Below are 20,771 nucleotides of genomic sequence, written 5' to 3' on the forward strand. Positions count from 1 at the left end.
GTTCGATCCTGATCTCTTGGGTTATTGTCGTCCTCACTCCTAACAACTCCTCTAATTAAGCGTAGCACGTAAGCGCTTGCTTTATAAAAGTATAGTTAATGTCAAACGTCCAAAATCTTTATTAAATATAGAAGTATAACACTTACTTATATTTATTGTAAATATCTACCACAGGATCGAAAAGAAACATCACAAATCTGAGAAGAACCTGTGAAAGAAACTCAGCGGGATTTAAAAAAAAGAACATTAGCAATTCCTTATAAAACGGGCATTGATATTATTCTTTAAAAACAGAATTGTACGCTTTAAAATATATATAACCTGCGTAAATCGGAACACTAATTCAATCAATCAAACAAGACAGATAAATAAGCATGACATTGAATTTACGTGATCTCATTGGTAGCGATCTGAAATAACCTTCCGTAGTCGTTAGGGAATTCGTGAAAAAAAGGCGTTTTAAATATAGGCGAAATTGTTATCGGAGGCTTTGGAGTAAAGTTAAAGTGATTATGATTAGTCGAGTGAAATAGTGTTGTATTATCTATACTAATACTATAAAGAGGTAAGACTTGATTTTTTGTGTGTTTGTTTGTAATGGATAAACTCAAAAACTACCTACCGTCAAACTTACAAATACTTACTTATTGTTGTTGTGTTCCGGTTTGAAAGGTGAGTGAACAAGTGCATTAGCGATGTAAGGGATGAGTGTTATTGTTATATACCTTTATATATAATTGTATAATGTTTGTTATAGTACCCATATATATGAGTGAACACTTACCATCAGATGGCCCATTGTCGTTGTGTATGCCTATTATAATTAAAAAACAAAACTTTTCCAAGACTGTCTCATAATGTGGGACGAGTGTCCGATTAGACAGAATTCGAAATGTCCTAAGAAGCTCAGACAAAATTGTGGGAATGTTTGTCGGTGACTTGTCTAATACTTCCGGTAATGAGTAAGTTTTACTAAGATAGATAATTTTTCAATTCGGACGAAATCGGGGCGGGCCGCTACTTATAAATAAATATCTTAAGATCTACTTGTAATGCAGCAATTTGAAAGGAATATGTAAAATTAAGATTTGTTTATTTTAACTCCGTTGATTGAAATATAGTATAGATAAGTATGTCTAGGGGATAATCGTGACCTTTGTTCTTTTTTTTAAAACATCGACGAATATTACTGACCCATGTATCAAATAACTTATTATTTTGACGAATAAATATATTGGTTTTTGAAAATAAAATATTGTACTACCCATAGAGTACCTATATAAACTTCTTACGGATCTAATATTGTATATATTTTCGTAGGAGATATTAGATGAGAAAGGTGTATGTCAAGTGCAGTATTATTACTGAACTCCGTTATATATCGTATATTTTGTCGCATTTACGTTATAGTACACCACTACTAAAAGGGCACAATTTTGAATTTATACTGATTTGTTTCGTAAGCTTGCTATTTAGTATTTCAAAAAAAAAAAAAAAATCAAAGTCAAACAACGTATTATACAAAAAGGAGACTGTTTTTTTTAAGCTTCCTTAGGTTGTCAACCTAATCGTGTCAATGCGCCAATATAACGGGATTTAATTATGACAATTAACACTCAATAATGGGGACGTAACGATCGCGGGTTAGTATAGTAACAATAATATATTAGATTTACCAGAGATGATAGAAATTTTAAGATCGGAACATTATGTATCTTTGATTTTCTATGCGGATCCAAATTAGGTAAGAAGTTGTCTTAGTATAAGGTTTATAATTAATTTGTATTCGTCAAATTTTTTTTCTACAGTATGAAACATTGTTTTAAGAAGAGAGACGAATATTTTATAAACCAGATAACGTTTTGCAGATCTTTATCGACATAAAATTACTTGATTTATTAAAGTTATAGGTTATTATAAAACTTAATTGTTTTGTTTCCTAATTGTAAGTTTTATACAAATATTTTTTATTTATTCATGTCTTATTTTATGTTTTTATTGAAAGAGAAGCTTAAATTAATCAAACACGCTACTCATGGTACATCGCCGACTTATACGTACTAACGCCGACGATTAAATACAAAATATGACAACTATACAATGCGACATTCCTTATTTCTAGATATCGACCCATATTTCTACATTTTTTTTATCATTGTTATTAATATAGTGTCTCCGTTATCTATACATTTTGTAACCATTTATATGTTGTGGTTTATTGATTTTGAAATATCGATCTCCTGATGATGATGTTAAGCAGATATTCGTGTCAATGACCGTGGTTCAGATACTCAATGCATATCCGGGGTCAATTAAGTATGTAATGATTACATGTTTTTAAATCTTATTTGTCTGAAATTTTACAATATCAGTTTCAAACTCATCGGGAAGCGAAAACTTCAAAAAAATATTAAAACGTGTTAAATAAATGTTGCAATGAGGTTTATACCGTATAAAGATAATAAATAAACGCTTATACCCAATATTTGCACCCCTTAATTTAGTTATATAATATAAGAATAAAAATGATTTACATAGCTTAAAATAAATGATAACTAATTTTAATAAAATAAGTTAGTAAGTAATAAAATATTAAAAAAAAAAAAAAACAAATTGAATTCATCGAAGCGTACTTCATTAGTAAAAAGTATAATTATTATTCACATTAAGAATTCACATAACGTTATGAATTATTAAATTTTAAATAACGACTATGGATACAAAGTAAAATAGAAAATGTATTTTTTCTTTATTTTTTATTTCAATGGCAGTTAAGATATTGACTTACATTTTATATATTTGAGGTATATATATAACAGTTAGGTTATATAAGAAGATAATAAAATTCGATTTTCATTCGTAATGGCGATCGTTTCAAACCCATGGTGTGCCATGAAGTATAAAGTCATCGGTCTTGTTAGCCTTTAAGCAAAAAGCCATTCCTTAACGATTCGTTTTAGATTTACAATTGAATATATTTTGATATGTTTGCTAGGATCCTGTTGCAAAAGCGTAATTGTCACAAAAAAGAATTACTAATTATGTAATCGAGAAATTCCAAGTTTATGTTTATTCCTAGTGTAAATACTACGTAGGTACATACTACGTCATAACTACTGGAAAAATCTGTCATATTTTCGCACACATATAATATTATCAAATATATATTTAGGATCGACAATGATTATTTTAATTTCTTTAAATTTACACCCTAAAGCCTCTTTTGCATTTAACATCACACATACATTTTATACTATACTACTTTTATACATATACATTCTATGGAAATAACTAAAATAAACAAAGCGAGTCTTCTCAATTCACAGTCTTATTTTATATATAAACAGTTTGATTTTATATATAAACATTTTTTCGGGATTCATAAAATACCACTTAGGTAAAAGTTTATGATTTTTTGTGACTTGGTAGACACTACACTACACATCCGTTTTCCTATTCTTAAATTTAATTATTGCCCATTGGTATAAAAGTTAACAATTAAGTTTGGTTTTGACATAACGGTATATGTTAACATCATATTAGTTCGGTTCCGATTCGAATAGATGTAGAATAGTTAAAGTTCGATTGCAATTGAATCGGGAACGTATTTTAATCGTTATATATTAATAGAAGTGGCCCACTGATGGCGAGTCGTCACCAGCGCCCAAAGATTAGCCCGGAAAGAAATATTAAGCACAGAGTTACATCTCTTATGCCAAACTTGGGCAGATGTTATATTCCTCGTGTTAGTTACACAGTTACACTGGCTCGATCATATTTCTAACCATAACACTACTTACTATACTTAGTATTTCTGTAACGCCACACCAGGGCGTCTAACTCATAAACGCTACTGAAAATAACTTTGATGTGAAGACCGACTCGGCATGCCTCCTCTCCGCCGTCCTGCCTATAACAAGTACTTCGTTGATACATATAAACTCTAAGAGGCAGTTATTTTAAAATCACAAACGGACACTTCAATTTGATTTATTTGTATAGATTAAGTAGGTATCCTATTATTTATCGCATGTATTATATTATGTATAAAATGGAAAGAACAGTTTTCAAGTTTAGTTATAATCTAAAATATATATGTATACGCGAAATACCACTCTTCACGAGATCTCCTAAGCTATCTACCTGATTGTCTTGTTATTTGTCACAGTTAATCCTTCCTCGACGTAGACGCTTACTAAGAACGGATTTTACGCAAATCCTATTCAAAATACATTTTTATTTTTATCTACCCATGCGAAGCCGGGACGATTGGCTAGTTATGTATAAAATTGTACACATTTTTACCAATAAATGCGACAGCAGGTTTATTAGTTTGTACGCTTTTACGTCTTAACCAATTAATCGATAATCATGAAAATTTTAAATAAAAAGGACATCCGCGAGCGGCGGAGAGGGTAGATGTAAGGTAATAGCGACCTTCTCCGCCTCACGCGGGCGAAGCCGCGGGCATAAACTAAAATATTCTAAATAAAGAAACACTCAATACTGTTAAATATTTTATTTTCAAGATAAATTAAATATTATATAACATAATTATTTTTAATATAAATCAATTCACAATCATAGTTTTGATAAATTATCGGTTACGTAATTTTTAACACATTGTTATAAATTAAAATCAATTCTAAGTCATTTTTTTTTAATTTATCAGTATCTTAGACGTGTAATGTTAGTTGTCCTAATCTGTGGACAGGCCACATGCACTCGCATCCCGCTGGTATCACCATAGTCTTAGTTTCCCAGCAGTCACTGTTGAGGTTATATAAAATAAGTTATTTTTTATGTGTAATATATAAATTGTTGTCTTGTTATATTATTGTAACAGCCTGTAAACGTCCCACTGCTGGGCTAAGGCGACCTCTCCTTTTTTGAGGAGAAGATTTGGAGCTAATTCCACCAGGTCAAGTGCGGGTTGGTGGAATACACATGTGGCAGAATTTCAGTGAAATTAGACACATGCAGCTTTTCTTACAATGTTTTCGTTAACCGTAAAGCACGAGATGAATTATAATCACAAATTAAGAACACGGAAATTCAGTGGCGCCTGCCCGGGTTTGAACCCACGATCTTTGTGTAAGACACGTTGTTACCACTAAGCCATCTCGGCTTTTTAATATATAAATATATATACATAAAATAAAGTTTTTTCGAAGTCTTATTCTTTTAACATCTTTTTTCACAACGGACGTATTTACGTGAACGAAATATATAATTATTGTATTTTATTTTATTGCGTGAATTTTATTTTATTTTAAAGTCGTAATAATTAATAAATAAAAAATGAAAATAAATCAAAGATTTCAAATATTACCGGTATAGAATAAGTTGAAAATTAAAATAAAATGTTTATTTATGCTTACATAAAATATTTGTATATTTATGAGGAAATTATAAAATATTTCTAATGTCTCTCACCTTGAATATCGCCTTCTTGTCAAGTGTATTGTCTTGTTCCATTGAACGCATGAAAACCCGAGGCTCGAACATACCTAACATACATTTAATATATTATTCAACAATGTAGTTAAGACTGACTTTTGTTACCCAATGAAATACACATATTTTACTGAAAAAAATATAATAAATAAAAATAAAACATACCATGTCCCATTCTGTAACGTAATAATGGGGAAAAAGTTTTTTTATTTATTTCGAATATGTTTTTTTTAATAATGGAATTTAATGTCCGTAACGAGTAATCTATTTTTAAATCATTAAAAATTCGCTAAGTGACTGTTTCGTAAGTAAATGACTGTATATTCCAACAAAACGGCGTAAATAAGAAAGTGGTTATAATAAAGTGATCGAAATAATTTTATAGAAAATTATAGTTTAATTAAGCATCTGTAACGTGATTTAGTCCTAATAACAACATTACTTTTTTAAATAATAATCTCAATTAGACTATTATGTTTAACAAATATTTTAATATGTATACTCTATTCAATCGGAGTAGAAGTAAGGGTAAACAAACCGTAGAATTACAAATTGCATGTGATTTTCTGATTGTTCTGGTGTATTACGCACTATAATAACAGTTTTTGGTTAATTTACCTTCTATAACTAAGTTATAACCACATTAATTTAACATTAGAAGTTCATTTTACAACTTTGCGGATATTGAAAACGTCAGTTATTCATGAGTCCATAGAGAATATCATAGATTATTTAAGATCTCGACCAATGATATCGCGTCAATTAATGTCGGTGGCAAAGTTGTTTGTTTGGGCTTACTTCTCTTGTGGTTGGAATAGGCTATAAGTATTTTATTAATGAAAATATATTAATTTAAAGCAGTCTGGAAAGCGAGATTATATTTAATATACAGATTATATTAATTTACGCAACATATATTTAAATAATGGCAACATTCCTAAATAAAGGGAACGGATTTTTTTAATATTTTTTAACCGCGTCGCCGTAATTTTAAAGTTACGCAACAATAAGTCGTTTACCTCGTTTGTGACGCCAGCGTCATCACCGGGGGTCATGGTACAACGGACCTCTTCGTAATACGCGGGCCTGTACTCATATTCGTTGGTGTTCAATCTATGAATCTTTCTTTCCAAGTGACATATTGGATAATGTTTCTGAAAAAATAAATAAAATAATATAATATTGCTTGCCTGTTTTTAGTATTTATAAAGCGCAAATAACAGGTTTATTTTGCTTGCTTTATTTATCTTTTATCAGGATTTCTACGTAATTTAAAGACATTAAAGATTAAGTTTCATAAGATTAAGATTTAGTCAGTATGGTGATATCATTCATTCATCAGATTTTATCTTTTTTTATGTAAGAGAGAGCAAACGAGCAGGAGGCTCACCTGATGGAAAGTGACTACCACCGCCCATGGACATCTGCAACGCCCGAGGGCTTGCAGGGAGAGAGTCGGCCTTTAAGGAATGATTACGCTCTTTTCTTGAAGTTTTCTATGAATCTATATGCGGTTCGGAAAAGTCACCGGTGAAAGCTGGTTCCATTAAGTGGTTGTGCGAGGCAGGAAATGCCTTAAAAATCGCGCTGTTATGGATTTCCAGACATCGAGGTGATAAGGATGGAATTTGGAATTCTAGTGCGATGTCCGGTGGTGACATTTTTAATAATTAACAACATGTTATTAGTTTGTTATACAGATTAATCGTGTCTTTAAAATAATTAAAAAACTAATTAATTTTTTTTTGTTTTTTTAATCAATAAAGTATAAACATTCACCAATCAATTTATTCGCCCATACAGTAAAGTGCTATATGCATAAAACGTTTATTTATTATTATATTTTTAGGATCTGTCAATGACTTCTATGTGTAAACTGATAGGACATTCGTCCCACATGTCCCACATTATGATACAGATTTCTTGAAAAAGTTTACCCTATATTTTTATTTTTTTTATTTTTATAGGTAAGTGGTCACCGCCACCCATAGACATTGTCACTATATAACATAGTAATCACTATCATATCGCCAATGCGCCACCAACCTTGGGAATTAAGATGTAATATCCCTTGTGTAGTGTAGTTACACAGGCTCATTCGCCCTTTAAACCAGAACTCAACAGTACTTATGATTGCTGTTTGGCGGTAGAGATAAGTGGGCGGTACCTTTCCAGACGGACTTGCACTGAGCCGTAGCACCAAGATACCATGGTACATACGAATGAGACATACGAAATCTTTACCCCGCCTACTTCGCCACTGCACCGTTGACCAGCACAATAGTATTTTTTCTTGCGCAAGAAAAAATTAATTTTTTATAATAAAATTTATTAAAATTTAATTATTAAAATTTAATTTTACCTATTCATTTAAATGAAGTACATATATAGTTTAAAGGACAAATATGTACAAGTTCGAAGAGCACCACGGCCACTCAATTTTTATATAGCGTTTTAAAATTTTAAATAATAAAAAAATATTAAAATTACAATTTAACTATTCCTAGTTTACAAATAATAAAAGGTGTAAGTAAATAATACACTAAGCGAAGTACTGTTCGCTCCCGATATCCGTTGGTTCATACGGCACCATTTTTCTATATTTAGCATTTTTATACCCTTTGTAATTTCTTAACGAAAGGTACGATTCGAATGACTTAAAGAAGAATTTACATGTACATCGTAACCCTTAATTATGAAACTGTTCATTTGCATTAGAAATAATTTCATGATATGAATGTCATCATCTTTCGAATCTACCCTTGTTTTATTGACTAATATGAGCAAAAAGCAGTTATTGTGACTTAACTACAATAGTTAGATATTTATATTTGTAAGTAATAATGAATGCTATAAACATGTAATTAATTATTATAGATATTATGAATAATTTTAGCAGCTCACGCCAAATAAATACTTTTTTAGAAAAAATATTGATCCAATTGCTGCAATATTTTGTAGAGTTATCTAATTTTTTTAAAAATAAATCTGTATTTTTTACGAAAAAACAGACAAACATAACCAAAGCCCCTTCAATATGATTAAGATAAATAATGTTTGCGTACAATATAAAAAGTTATGACAGAACTAAATTTAAGATTGCGCATTTATGATGTTACTGCCCTCGCGGGCTGAGATAATGTCATTACCTCTACGGAGGATTTGCACATATGTATGTAAATTTAATTAAAATTTACAATTATTGTAAATGAGACTGTTTTTCACTAACATTTTATTGGTTGTGGATGTTTTATTTATTTAATTATATAAGATTTTTTTTTACCTTAAAACCATAAATAAATAAGCTACTAAATAAGCATGACAAATTGCGTTCGGTTCCATCCCAGCAATTTTCTACAGATATCTGCTGAAACATGGTGGAAACGGTGCCCCGAGAAAATCTGCACTAAATGGAAAGTCAATGGAGGTACGTTGCCTTTTACACCCTTTTAACAGGACCAGCTGAGTCGCCTCTATTGTATCTGCAGTGGGCTCAGCCAGTCTCTCTTTCTACTTTCGAATAAGCATCGGAAGTTCGTTGTCCCCATTCCTTCTCCTCTACTGCTGTGTTGAAGATATTACGTTTACAGCATTCAGACCGTGGGGAATACGTCTCGTCTAGTACTTTCACCTCCAAACCCAAGGTGGGGAACCAGCGAGAAGGCATGCTGCCTAAAAGGATACCGTTATTAGCGTTTTACTCTTGTTATTGAGAGCATTAACCCAAATGGTAGCCCCGTAATGCGCCACTGGCTTGACCACCCCGGTATAGACGACGGCAGGCGACGTTTGGTCAAGCGACCTTCGGGTGCAGGCGTCCAAGCGCTATTGCTGTGGCCACCACTCTAGGACACAATTGTCGAAATTGATACGAGAATTACCATCGACTATCAACGAGAACGAGCCCTAAATATATATGAGTCGACTTCGATAGCAACTCTTCCGACTGTAATACTAGCACCTGGCGGAGGCTTTCGCCGAGTACGGTGGAAGCAGATCGCTCTGGATTTGTAGAGAGCTACCTCTAGCTCTACACACCCTAACCTAATAGTCTCTTATTCTCATCATAGCGTATACGCTATATATAAGACGTATATAATAACGCTATAGCGTTCTGTCACTCTTACGAACAGATTGTACTCATTCAGTGTTATTTTGTAAGAGCTCACTTGAGTACTCACCCGTGACGACTGTTGACCGTCACCTTTGATAAGCGACTTATATATATTATATTTCACGACCGTTTTCTGAGATAAGTTTGGAGTTTGCTCTTACGTTCGATCAGTAGGGCTACTAGAATGGCCCTACTGAACGAATTAAGGGTCAATATCAGAGTGTCATCAATTCAATTACACTGGAAAGAGATCAAGCAGGAACGGCCTTATGTGATTGGCGTGACAGAGTATACTCTGTTATGTTCCTAACTGTGAATTGCTGAGAATTTTTTGACAAGAAAGATTCTTCTTATTTTCATGACACTGCATTCGAAACCTATATGACCTCGGGTCAAAGGCTTGGAGCCACTTATACCATAGGTATTTTAAACATATAATATGTATACAAATTTATTTATTTTTAAATGCTCTAATAATGTTATTTTAATGAGGCAACATTATGAGACGATTAATACATGGTTTAGTAAACTCAGCTTGCCATGGACAATTAAGCCGCGTTACAAAGTAGACCTTACAAAATACTTGTACAACAAAGTGTATTACGTTGCTCGTTATTATAGAGCAATCGAGGTCTTTATGTATTTAATGTGAAATAAAATGAACCACAATTTTATTCCTAACAAGTAAATATAGTTTTAAATTACAAAAGAAGTCATTCTTCCTGCAATTTCTATATTTATAACTCAATATCTCTTAATGGCCTGCTTTTAAATTTGATTCATAGCTTATATCTGCCGCAGCGATTGGCTCCTCTTTGATAATTTATATTTAAGATAAATTAAATATAATACTTAATTTAGAAATATCTGTAAAGCCGAGGAATGTATGAGATATGTTATAATACAAGAGGTGCAGAGAGGCAGCGAGTGCCAGCGTCTTGAGTACAATGCCACAGGACAATCTTTTAGACGGCGTGTTTTGCTTTAAATTTGTTATGTGTATTTTGTTCTTTTTATTTTGTATTTTATAAAAATGTCTGTACAGTATAATAAAATACATAATTCCGAAAGGCAGAAAAAGCAATGGAATTTAACTTACTTGTGAACCTAAATGCCTCAATCCTCGTTCGACAGAATCTTGCAAAGACTCGGTATATTCTGGTAGATTCTGTAATATGACCAAAATCTCAATCATATCGCTCAACAAAAACATTTTTATAAATTAATAAAATACAAACATAGCTCACAAACTCAGTACTTTGTGAGCTAAATTTTAAATTTTTTAATTTGAAATTTTAATTTTGAATTTTGTTTTAATTATATTTATAGAGTTGTCACAAATGTCATGATCAATTATTGATTTATTTGTATAACGAGGAAACTATTTTATTATTGAATGGGCCTTTCTACTTAAGATCATACATTGTACATTAATCAACAAGACAGACTAAAATAAGATTATTTTTTTTTAAAGAAACAAGGATTTTCCTAAAAACTACCTACCTCTGGTTCTTCACAATCCTCAGCGAATCGAGGGTTTGCCCTTTCCAAGAGTCCTTGCCTGTTCCTCTCTAGTCTTCCGAGAACTGAATTAAGAACTCTATCAGGATTAGGTATCTTCAAGACATGTTCGATAAAGTCCTGAGCAGCGTCCTCCCGAGACGCTGACAGCGTCGTCAACAGACAGATCCACATTAATAATACCTGATAAGAACAGTACATTATGTATATATTGTATCTTGTGTATTTATAAATATATAAAGATTTTTTATATATATTCATAAACATTATATATTTTTTATAAGTATATACGTATATATATTGCACCACGTACCAACTCTTTTATTACATTTTTCTAATCCTAAGATTGTCTGAAAGAAATGGGTACTAAGCTATAAAAGCGCCTTTTTGTAAAGGCGTGTTTTTTTATTAGTACTTTTTTATGATATATGGTGTACAATAAAATAATATATATCTATCTATATATTCTAACAGTAGATAGATTCAGTGCATTTATGTGAAGAAGAAAGACATGAGTAAATACAAAACATATATTTTTATCTATTATAAAAAAATCACATTGGAGTTTTAATTTTCATGTCTTTTTTTATATAAATCAATATTACTGGTATAAATTACTAAATGTATTTCTTTAAATAATTTTAGACATATACTCTTTTTTTCTCTTTCTCTAGTCTTGTTGTAAAGGAACTACGATATGTTTATACATATCATAGATTAGAATTTCTTATTAGTAAGAATTTATTTCGTTAAACGGTTTTATTTAGCTTGACTCCTTATATTTGTTAATTAGTAGCTGCTGAATTTAAATTCATGAAAATTAATAATCAAGAAGGCTCTTCTGAGTACTTTTGACACGTCAAGTAAATTGAATTCCGAACCAGTTCGGAATGTAGACCAGCCGAGAAAAACTCTCAAGGCTCTTAACACTAGCTCTAGATTTCAACTAATGCCGCGCTGAAATCTAGTTGGGGGTTGACTGTTTTTGGCCTTAAGAAATAAGCATTCACAGACACAGGTACTGTTTGCTTGGACCTGTCTTTGTGAATGCTTATTTCTCATTATTCAATTATAATTCTTTATTTAGCGAATTTAAAACGTGAGAGTTTTTTAAAATTTAAACTCATAAAAACTATTTTTACATTATAAAATTTTCTTAATAAGTTCTAAGCACACATATTGTATAAATATAAATGTAAACAAGCTTAAAAAGAAAAAAGATATTGTAACAAGCTTAAAATGAAAAGAGGAAGACGATGCACATCGTTTTGTATCGTAAGCACGAAGAGGTTTTTAAAAATGTTTCTCTAGGTAGAGAAATAAAGTATAGCTGAGTGAATTGAGATTTTTAATTTATAAAAATGTGGTGTGGTGAAGTGTGGTGGTACTTTATTGACAGAGTACCACCACACTTCGAGATGTGCAATATAGCCTGAAAGTTAATATGTGAATTTCGTTATACTATTTTATTGGTAAAGTCATGAGCCTCCGTTTGTCTGTCTGTTTCGAAATAATACTTGATTGATTTGTTGTTTTTTGTTTACTTATTATATAGACGTTTGTTCCATATACACGAAAAAAATTAAAAAGAGGAAGATTAACGGTAAGGTTCGAAGTATTTCATTTAAACGCAACGAACATAACAGACCAACAATACAGTTAAAAAACAAATATTTAGATTTCAACAAAAGGAATATTTAGATTTCGTTAAGTGAAATGAAAAAGAATTACAGTTATTACATTTAAGATTAAAGTGCATAATATAAAGTGAAGAAGAAATAAATACGAATGCATTCAAATTCCTGTCCAGTCTTATTACTGTGCTATAAAGTTATGGAAATAAATCTACACTGCACTCAACTAAATTTTAAAATAAGCAGCAAATTGATAATTATTACGCGCCTTTAATTTTTTTTATAAGGACATACGTATAAGTTGAGACACATTTTATATATTTTTCATATTTTAGTTAAAAAAAAAAAGAATTATTCAATATAATGCTATGCCGGACCGTTTATTATATGTGTAGCAAAAAAGACGTTTACTTAAAAACGTGACAAACTAAATAAATCACTCACATGTATGTAGTTATTCATAGGAGCTAAGAAGAGTGCTAGGCATATTATGTTACCTAGTTACATTAAAATTGCTTATTTAGAATTCTAGCATGTTCAAATTACGATGACAAGGACTCAAAATTCTTAATAATAATAGAATACGTATGCAAACTGATATTATCAAATGTATAATAAAAACAGTTTCAATTTCATAAAGAATGGACGAATCACTCGATAAGAGGATGGCACTGATCAGATTTCAAAATATTGATGAATTGTAATTAATAACTAAACTCGTGCATGCGCAAAAGTGACGTCACACATTTAGAACACGATTATATATAGAAAAATAGGAACTGAAGTCGGTCTATTATTTTTATTAGGAGCTAGCTGCTCCATCGTGTGCCGTAGCATTTTGGTGAATAGTCTATAACCATCGCCAAGAATTGGACTATCAAATTCAAATTTTATTTTCCAAATCCAACCCACCACTTGCTTATGCAAAAACCCTAGATTTAGATAAAACTGCCAACTAAAATTGTGTCGTGTTTTTGGGTGTAAATAAAATTTATTATTATTATTATTTATATTTTAGGTAGCTGAACGGGTAAATGGATCACATGTTAAGTATTCACCTTCCTTAGTCATTGGCGATGTAAGAAATATTAACCATTCCTTATATCGCTAATGGATCACCAATCTTGGGACCGAAGACGTTATGTCCTTTGTGCCTGTAGCTACACTGGCCTACTCATAGTTCAAACTGGAAGGCAAAAGTATTGCTGTTTAGCTGTAGAATATCTGATGAGTGGGTGGTACCTACCCAGACGGGCTTGCACAAAGTAGGACTTTGTGCAAGCAGTGAGTTGAATAGTTTTGTTCAACCTGAGTTTGATAGAATAAAAAAAAAATGGTATGCCTGCTCATTTACAGTATTACTTATATGCTACGGCGTGAATGGATGTCGGGGTATATAAGCAACAGAATCGTAGATCGGAAAATATGTATAAAATATTTTTTTCTTCAAGCCGTTTAAGTCACTATAAAATATATTAAGTGAAACTACAGGGTATACGGTAAGCTCACTTATGATTATTAAAAAGAATAATAATGAATTTAAACTTTACTTTTTTCTAACCAGAATGATATTTCATGCTTCTTTGCTTTAAAATCACACACTTCCAAACAATCATTAATCCTTTCCTTATACTTAAGCGCGAGTAAATCCGCGGGCAACAGCTAGTTACGAATAAGTATTAAATTTTAGTTTGTTTTAAATATTTCATTTTAATATTAAGCATTTTTTCGAAGTCTAATTGATTTCGGCTCGCGGATGTGACTCCGGATGCGTTATTGTGTCGCTGCGAGTCGCACAAAGTCGCGTAGGTGTTGCCCTCCAATAATATGTGAGAGTAACTGCGCATGCCTTGATGATTCTTATTTCCTTGCAATTTAGGATATCCTTGATTTATCTGGAAAAATAGGATGCGTGTGTGATCTGTTGTGCACACACAATCAACTCCCCATTCAATGTTCGTGTACACAAGATCAGATAACTTAAAAAAAACTGCCGATTCCTTCAAATACAGACTAATTTAAAAATTCGAAGATTTGGCCAGCTTTTATAAGTTAAGTTAAGAATTCCAAAAGTCTATCGATATTAGTACTTCTATTATAAATGCGAAAGTAACTCTTGTCCGTTTGTTACGCTTTCACGGTGAAAGCATTAAAACTCGGTATGAAGCAACCGTGAACTCCAAAGGGCATAGATTGCTTTTTATACCTAAAACCAGTTCCTTTTCACTAACAAGCGGTCGAAGTCGCGGGCTAAACACTAGTGATCCCATAAAATTAACAACTTTAGACAATTGAATAGATAAGAGCCAAGATGGCTTAGTGGGACGACAACGGGTTCAAACTTAGGCAAGCACCACTGACTTTCATATGCTTAAATTTTGTTTATAATTCATCTCGTGCTCGGCAGTCAAGGAAAACATCGCGGGGAAACCTGGATGTGTATCTAATTTCACTTAAATAAGCTACAAGCCTTCTCAAGAGGATGATCCCACTGCTAGGCTAAGGCCTCGTGCCTTAACCCAGCAGTGGGACATTCATAGTTATTTCAGAGTATGCATACATATATTATTGCATACAAAATTATTATGTAAATACTGTTACATTTACATATTCAAATAATAATCAATTTTGACTTTGTTTTGTTTTTTATATAGAAGATGTTAAGGGCAAAGCTTGCTAATACCACTCGACGTTATTTTGTACTCATTAAAAAAAAAAGAAATGTGAGCATTGAAAACATTGTATATAAAGAAAGATATGACGCATGTAGCCACGAGATCGTCTCGTTCAGTTGATTAGTCGCGATTGGCCTGCGCTTTGATTGGCATCGGCGGACATCGTCGGTTCTGCAGCGAGCAGGATACCAGGTCTCCGAAACATTTATATGTGAGATTTGTTTACTTATATAATACTAATATAATTTTATTAAGCAACAGTGTAAAATAAAAAAAAAAATTAGCGAACACTTTATTCAAATATTTTTCGAAAAAGTGTATTATTTAATTAATCATTGAGTTATTTATTATTTGTTTTTATTATTTGCCGTCATAATTATTATTTGATTGTAATGGTATTAATTAAGTATGACACAAAACTAGTATCGTGTGTTATATTAAAATAAATTCATTTGATATAATCTTTTTGGTAATTTTTACAATGTTAAAAATTACTTCGTTGTATTTCAGCGCGATAGCATACGTTCGCTACGTTCTGAATGTACGTTTCGTTACGCCTTCACATTAGGTATTACTTATTATTCTTTTCTCTAAATGTCGTCAAGGTAGAAAATAAACTTCGGTAACAAAATATATTAAAATATTTTTGTATAGTTGCAATAAGCTATAGTTACAATACAAGAAATAATGTTTTTTGTCAGATACGTATTATAAATACAAATTATGCACCGAATTTTTTGCTCAGCTTATAATATTTGTTTCGAAAAATGACAAGTGTCAATCAAATAAATAAGAACAATATTTTTACTAATGACTGAACGATCAAATGACGGTTAAATTTTAATTAATGGAACTTTAAAGAAAAACATATAAAAACCAACAAAAGATGACAAATGCAATATGAAAATATAAAATAAAAGACAATTAATTTATTATTATTAAGCAATGTTTTCTATATTTTAGTATTTACATAACATTGATAGAATACATTAACGTACCCAATGTTAAATTTCCTAAAATATTTGAACTAATTTATGTCAAATGATACTTTGAAAATGTTGACAGACTCTGCGGTCTCAACTCTGGCCCGTGGGTTACTCAACACACTTAGTTGAAGTTTGTTGTAATGACACACGTACGAAGTCGGGACCCCTTCAGTGTTAAATTGTTATTGTGACCGATTCAAAGGTCATTCTAACTTTACAATAATTACTGTCTAATGTGCTACGTTACAATGAATTACAATAACAAATTGACTATCACGTTGGATGTGGTTAAACGTAAACCAGTAGTGAAGCGGTAAGATCAATTAATAAATGTTGAACTACCTACAATTTTCATGTAATTTTTTAACGCCTTGAAAACGTCTGACGATGACATTGGGTATAGTCAAAGTAGGTTGTCTCGTGATTATTTAACTTAATAAAAATGAAACAGCATCTACAACAGCAAAAGTACGTACTGTGGACTTAATACTACAGCATAGTTCGTTTGAATTTTGTTGTTATTGATAATAAAACGTGCTATAATAAAAGTTGTGGTGGTAGGCTCTGTGTGCTTGTCTGGGTATGTACCAATCACTAATTAGCTAAACGGCCCTGCTTTATGGTTGTGTTGTTGTTGTATTTGAAGGGTAAGTGAGTAAAGTTTGGTGTCGCATTGACGATCTAATGAATGACGAAGATTTCAAATAGCGTCATTGTTTATGGGTGGGCAATTACCATCATTGTAATGGTGGCTTATTTGCCAGTCTGCCAAACCTATGATAAATTAAAAAAAGTCAAAAAAAGTTTCTTAATCATATAATTCAATGGTAATATGTGACTGTATGTGTGGTGATATATATATATATATATATATATATATATATATATATATATATATATATATATATATATATATACCCAATGTAATACCGTTGAATATATTTGAAAAGTTTTGCGGTGGCCGAATTTGACAAATACATATTTAAATACAAACAAGGTTTTGTGCGTGGGTGTTTGTGCGCATGAAATGTCAATGTGTGAATTTTAATTAAATGTATTACATTGTTAACATTGGTTATCGTGGGCGTAAAAGCATATAATTCAGCGGAATAGTTTACAAAATTGTACAAGGGAAAGGCTTTTGACTCTAATCTGTATTTTAATTTTAGTTATGCTTAATATTACTTAATTATTTTAACAGATCTCAGAATCATTTTCTTCACGGAAATTTAAATAATTACAATTACTGTCATTTAGGATTGTTTAGTCAATCACTGAGTTACGAATAAGAATAAAAAAATCTATAGAAAGCTACGAACTAATTATTATTTTCTATATTTACAGCTGCATGCCTATATTACAAATCCTCAGCGACGCACTACCGTATTGAAACATGAAAATGGAAGTTCGTCGGAAAAGTCGAGGCTTTTTCAAAATGGACCCCGTCGTGGATACGGGAAGCACGTTCAAAGGGAAAAGGGACAAAAATTGGTAAACATATTTATCATATATCTTTTAGATTAAAATTTTCACGTTCCGAAGTTTTCAGTTCCTCTGTAATCCTAGTGTAAAATTTATGGTGGCTCTTCACATAGAGAAGACGATGACAATGAGTAGAAGGACCATTTGATTATATTTGCTTCATTTAAACAAATATGACCCATCCATCCCCTAGTTATTCAATTGCGTTACGCAGCAAAGTAGCCGAATAATGTAAATATTTGCGTTGGCCGGTAACACTTGTATACTCAGTAGCATTGGACTGCTACGATATTTGGGCGTATTTGAATTATTTGCGGATTCGGCGGTATGGTTGAAGTAATATTTTCGAATATAAAATGCATTAAAACACACATCAATTTGAGCATACATAAATTATAGATAAAACAGTATATGATAAAAAAGCATAAAGGTAATTTAATGCAGGATTTATCATATTTAATATGTTTAGAAAACTATATTTTCTAAAAATGGATACCACTGATTTTCTTATCAATTCTTCTTAATGTAATCTACATTTCGCTGTAATAACTTTTTATTCTTTATGTATAAAAAGTATATAAAATTGCGATTATATAGTCTTCTTATACCTATATAGTACGAAAACCCTTCAAATAGACTTTTATATGAAGAATAAATGACGTGGCTGAAAATCAATTTAAGGATGGACTAATGGACATTATACGATATAATAAACAAAAGTAGCTTAAAAAGATTGCATATTTCTTCTATATTTTTACTGTAATAATAAGAGTTGTTTAAATATTTTTTTTTTAATTATATAATTTAAATTATAATCAATTCAAAATTTCCTTTTTTATTGATAGAGTTTTACTTAGTACGCTTAATATGATCTATTTTTATCGAAAATATCTTTGAAATTAAAAAAATAATCCTGAATTAATACTTTCCTACGACTATATCGAATTTTTTCGTAATATGGTATAGTAAAAATTGAATGAGTACGATAAGAATCGTCAAAATATAGTTGAAGCCAGGTCTCACATTTTTCATGTTCTATTTGAAAACAAAGACCAGTTCTGAAATGAAAAATTTAATTTTTTCAGCCGCTTCTATATGTGAATGTATTAGATGTTTCTTATTCCGCAAAAGTACTAAACGTTTGTTTATTATAATTTTTAGTTTACAGATAAATACATTTAATGTAACATTATACAGTATTTAACGATATAAATTCATAAATATTAAAGATTTACGTGACATTCGCAATCATAAAATAATAGTGTTGCCATTAAAAATAATACGATAAAGTTTATGTTTATACAATCTCAAACCTTACCTTTAGTATATCACAATGCTTACCTTAAGTAAAGAATTGACTGAAGGCATCTTTTCCGGCTTGTAACGACACCAACTGGACGATGCTTTGATTATTTATGTACGATATTCTGATCCGTACTCATTTTATATCTCTATTTATCTTAATAAATTTCAATTGTGAAGGTGTTTCCATGAAATCCGGTGTTAATCCGTACGATTACATTTATAGGGATATTCCATTTTGAAATCATAACAACAATATTAAACGTTATAAAATTTTAGTAAACAAACGTCAGTTGAAATATTTTATTAACAGATTATGAACAGGGTTAAGTACCCTATGATGATATGTAAATATATTTTATTAAGTAAAACTAGACTTAATTTATCTATCTTAATTTGAGCCGGTTGGCGTGGTTGGTAGATACTTGCCTTTCACGCCGAAGGTTGTGGGTTCGATTCCCACCCAGGACAGACATTTGTGTGCATGAACATGTCTGTTTGTCCTTAGTCTGGGTGTAATTATCTATATAAGTATGTATTTTCAAAAGAAAAGTAGTATATGTATGTAGTATATCAGTTGTCTGGTTTCCATAGCACAAGCTTTGTACAAGCTTAATTTGGGATCAGATGGCCGTGTGTGAAAAATATCCCAGGATATTGTTATTGTTATCTATTACTTCCATTTGAATACAATTTTATAATTAATAACATTTATTGATTTTTAGTAAATAGCCATTTGAGAAATATTGTAGTCAAATATCTTCAAATTTACAGCTGAGTGTTACCGTGTGGTGTATGGTGAAAATAAAATGTTTAGTTTTATATTGTGCATTTAATAATATAATATCTTCGTAATAAATTAGAATGTATATTCATATGTTGGAACTTATGTGTTCCTAAAAACCATTGATCCGATACGCCCACGAGGGTTCCTGAGTTATTTGATTGTCCTTGAATATAAACGTTTTATATAAAACCCTTAATATACCTGTGATAAGTTGGACTGTGATACTAGTGATTACATCATTAATACGTACCTATCTAATGGATGTCATGTTGCATATTTTTTCCATATTTGGAAAATTTTACCAATATGATTAATGTAGGAAAAAAATAATACTATTAGAGAATAATATTTTTGGTCGTTCAATACGATATATTTTTTAGAACTTAATTCAAATTTATTATTAGACTAAATATATTGGTAAACAGAGGTTTACTCCGTTATAATTTTTTCAAAACATTAAAGGACCTCTTGGTTACTGTTCTCTACTAAATAGAGTTATTATGAAATATAACGAGATTTAAAAAAAAACTGAAAAACAAAAAAAAACGTTCAAAAATCCTGTACCGGTAGACTAGTCTGTTGAAACACTTAAACGATTCCTGAACTATACTTATTTTTGTTATTGATTTTATATTTTTGTTAAAGTTAGTTATAAATTGACACACATTCTATTACATTACGTGATTGCTTTTAAGTGGAATAGCACTATTAATACATAATATAAGTCATAATCGAATGTATTTTGTGTATATTTTGTTCAGTAAAATAAATCAAATTAAATATGTGCAAGTATTTCTCATATACATACCCGAT

At 31.0% G+C, this 20,771-nt stretch overlaps 2 protein-coding genes across 4 annotated transcripts in view; one reads left to right on the top strand and one right to left on the bottom strand.

The window, feature by feature from the left end:
- Positions 1 to 4,676: 4,676 nt before the first annotated feature.
- On the bottom strand, positions 4,677 to 11,293 carry LOC126780684 (uncharacterized). The gene is made up of 5 exons (XM_050505314.1): positions 11,075 to 11,293; positions 10,671 to 10,739; positions 6,477 to 6,611; positions 5,437 to 5,510; positions 4,677 to 4,770 (listed from the first exon to the last, which is right to left on the bottom strand). The coding sequence occupies exons 1-5, from the start codon at positions 11,291 to 11,293 to the stop codon at positions 4,677 to 4,679; spliced, it is 591 nt and encodes a 196-aa protein (XP_050361271.1).
- A 4,248-nt stretch (positions 11,294 to 15,541) lies between these two features.
- LOC126780488 (serine/threonine-protein kinase OSR1-like) overlaps positions 15,542 to 20,771 on the top strand; it is a 28,285-nt gene continuing 23,055 nt past the window's right edge. For 2 of the 3 annotated variants that reach the window (XM_050505031.1, XM_050505034.1), the window contains exons 1-2: positions 16,550 to 16,700; positions 17,732 to 17,878. In XM_050505031.1, the coding sequence (XP_050360988.1) occupies positions 17,781 to 17,878 (98 nt within the window). In that variant the 5' untranslated portion in view covers positions 16,550 to 16,700; positions 17,732 to 17,780. Of the gene's footprint in view, positions 15,613 to 16,549; positions 16,701 to 17,731; positions 17,879 to 20,771 lie in introns of those variants that run through there. The other variant, XM_050505033.1, reaches the window with a different exon arrangement.

This window comes from Nymphalis io, chromosome Z (genome assembly GCF_905147045.1).
Source record: "Nymphalis io chromosome Z, ilAglIoxx1.1, whole genome shotgun sequence".
Lineage (NCBI taxonomy): Eukaryota > Metazoa > Arthropoda > Insecta > Lepidoptera > Nymphalidae > Nymphalis > Nymphalis io.

Bases quoted from the DNA above. Each gene is read 5' to 3' on its own strand.
- LOC126780684 (XM_050505314.1), bottom strand. From the start codon at position 11,293: ATGTACTGTTCTTATCAGGTATTATTAATGTGGATCTGTCTGTTGACG. The intron at 6,612-10,670 runs GTAAGTTAAATT...TTATTTTTTCAG, and splicing joins TGAGGCATTTAGGTTCACAA to AAACATTATCCAATATGTCA. The intron at 5,511-6,476 runs GTAAACGACTTA...AATGTATGTTAG, and splicing joins ACGCTGGCGTCACAAACGAG to GTATGTTCGAGCCTCGGGTT.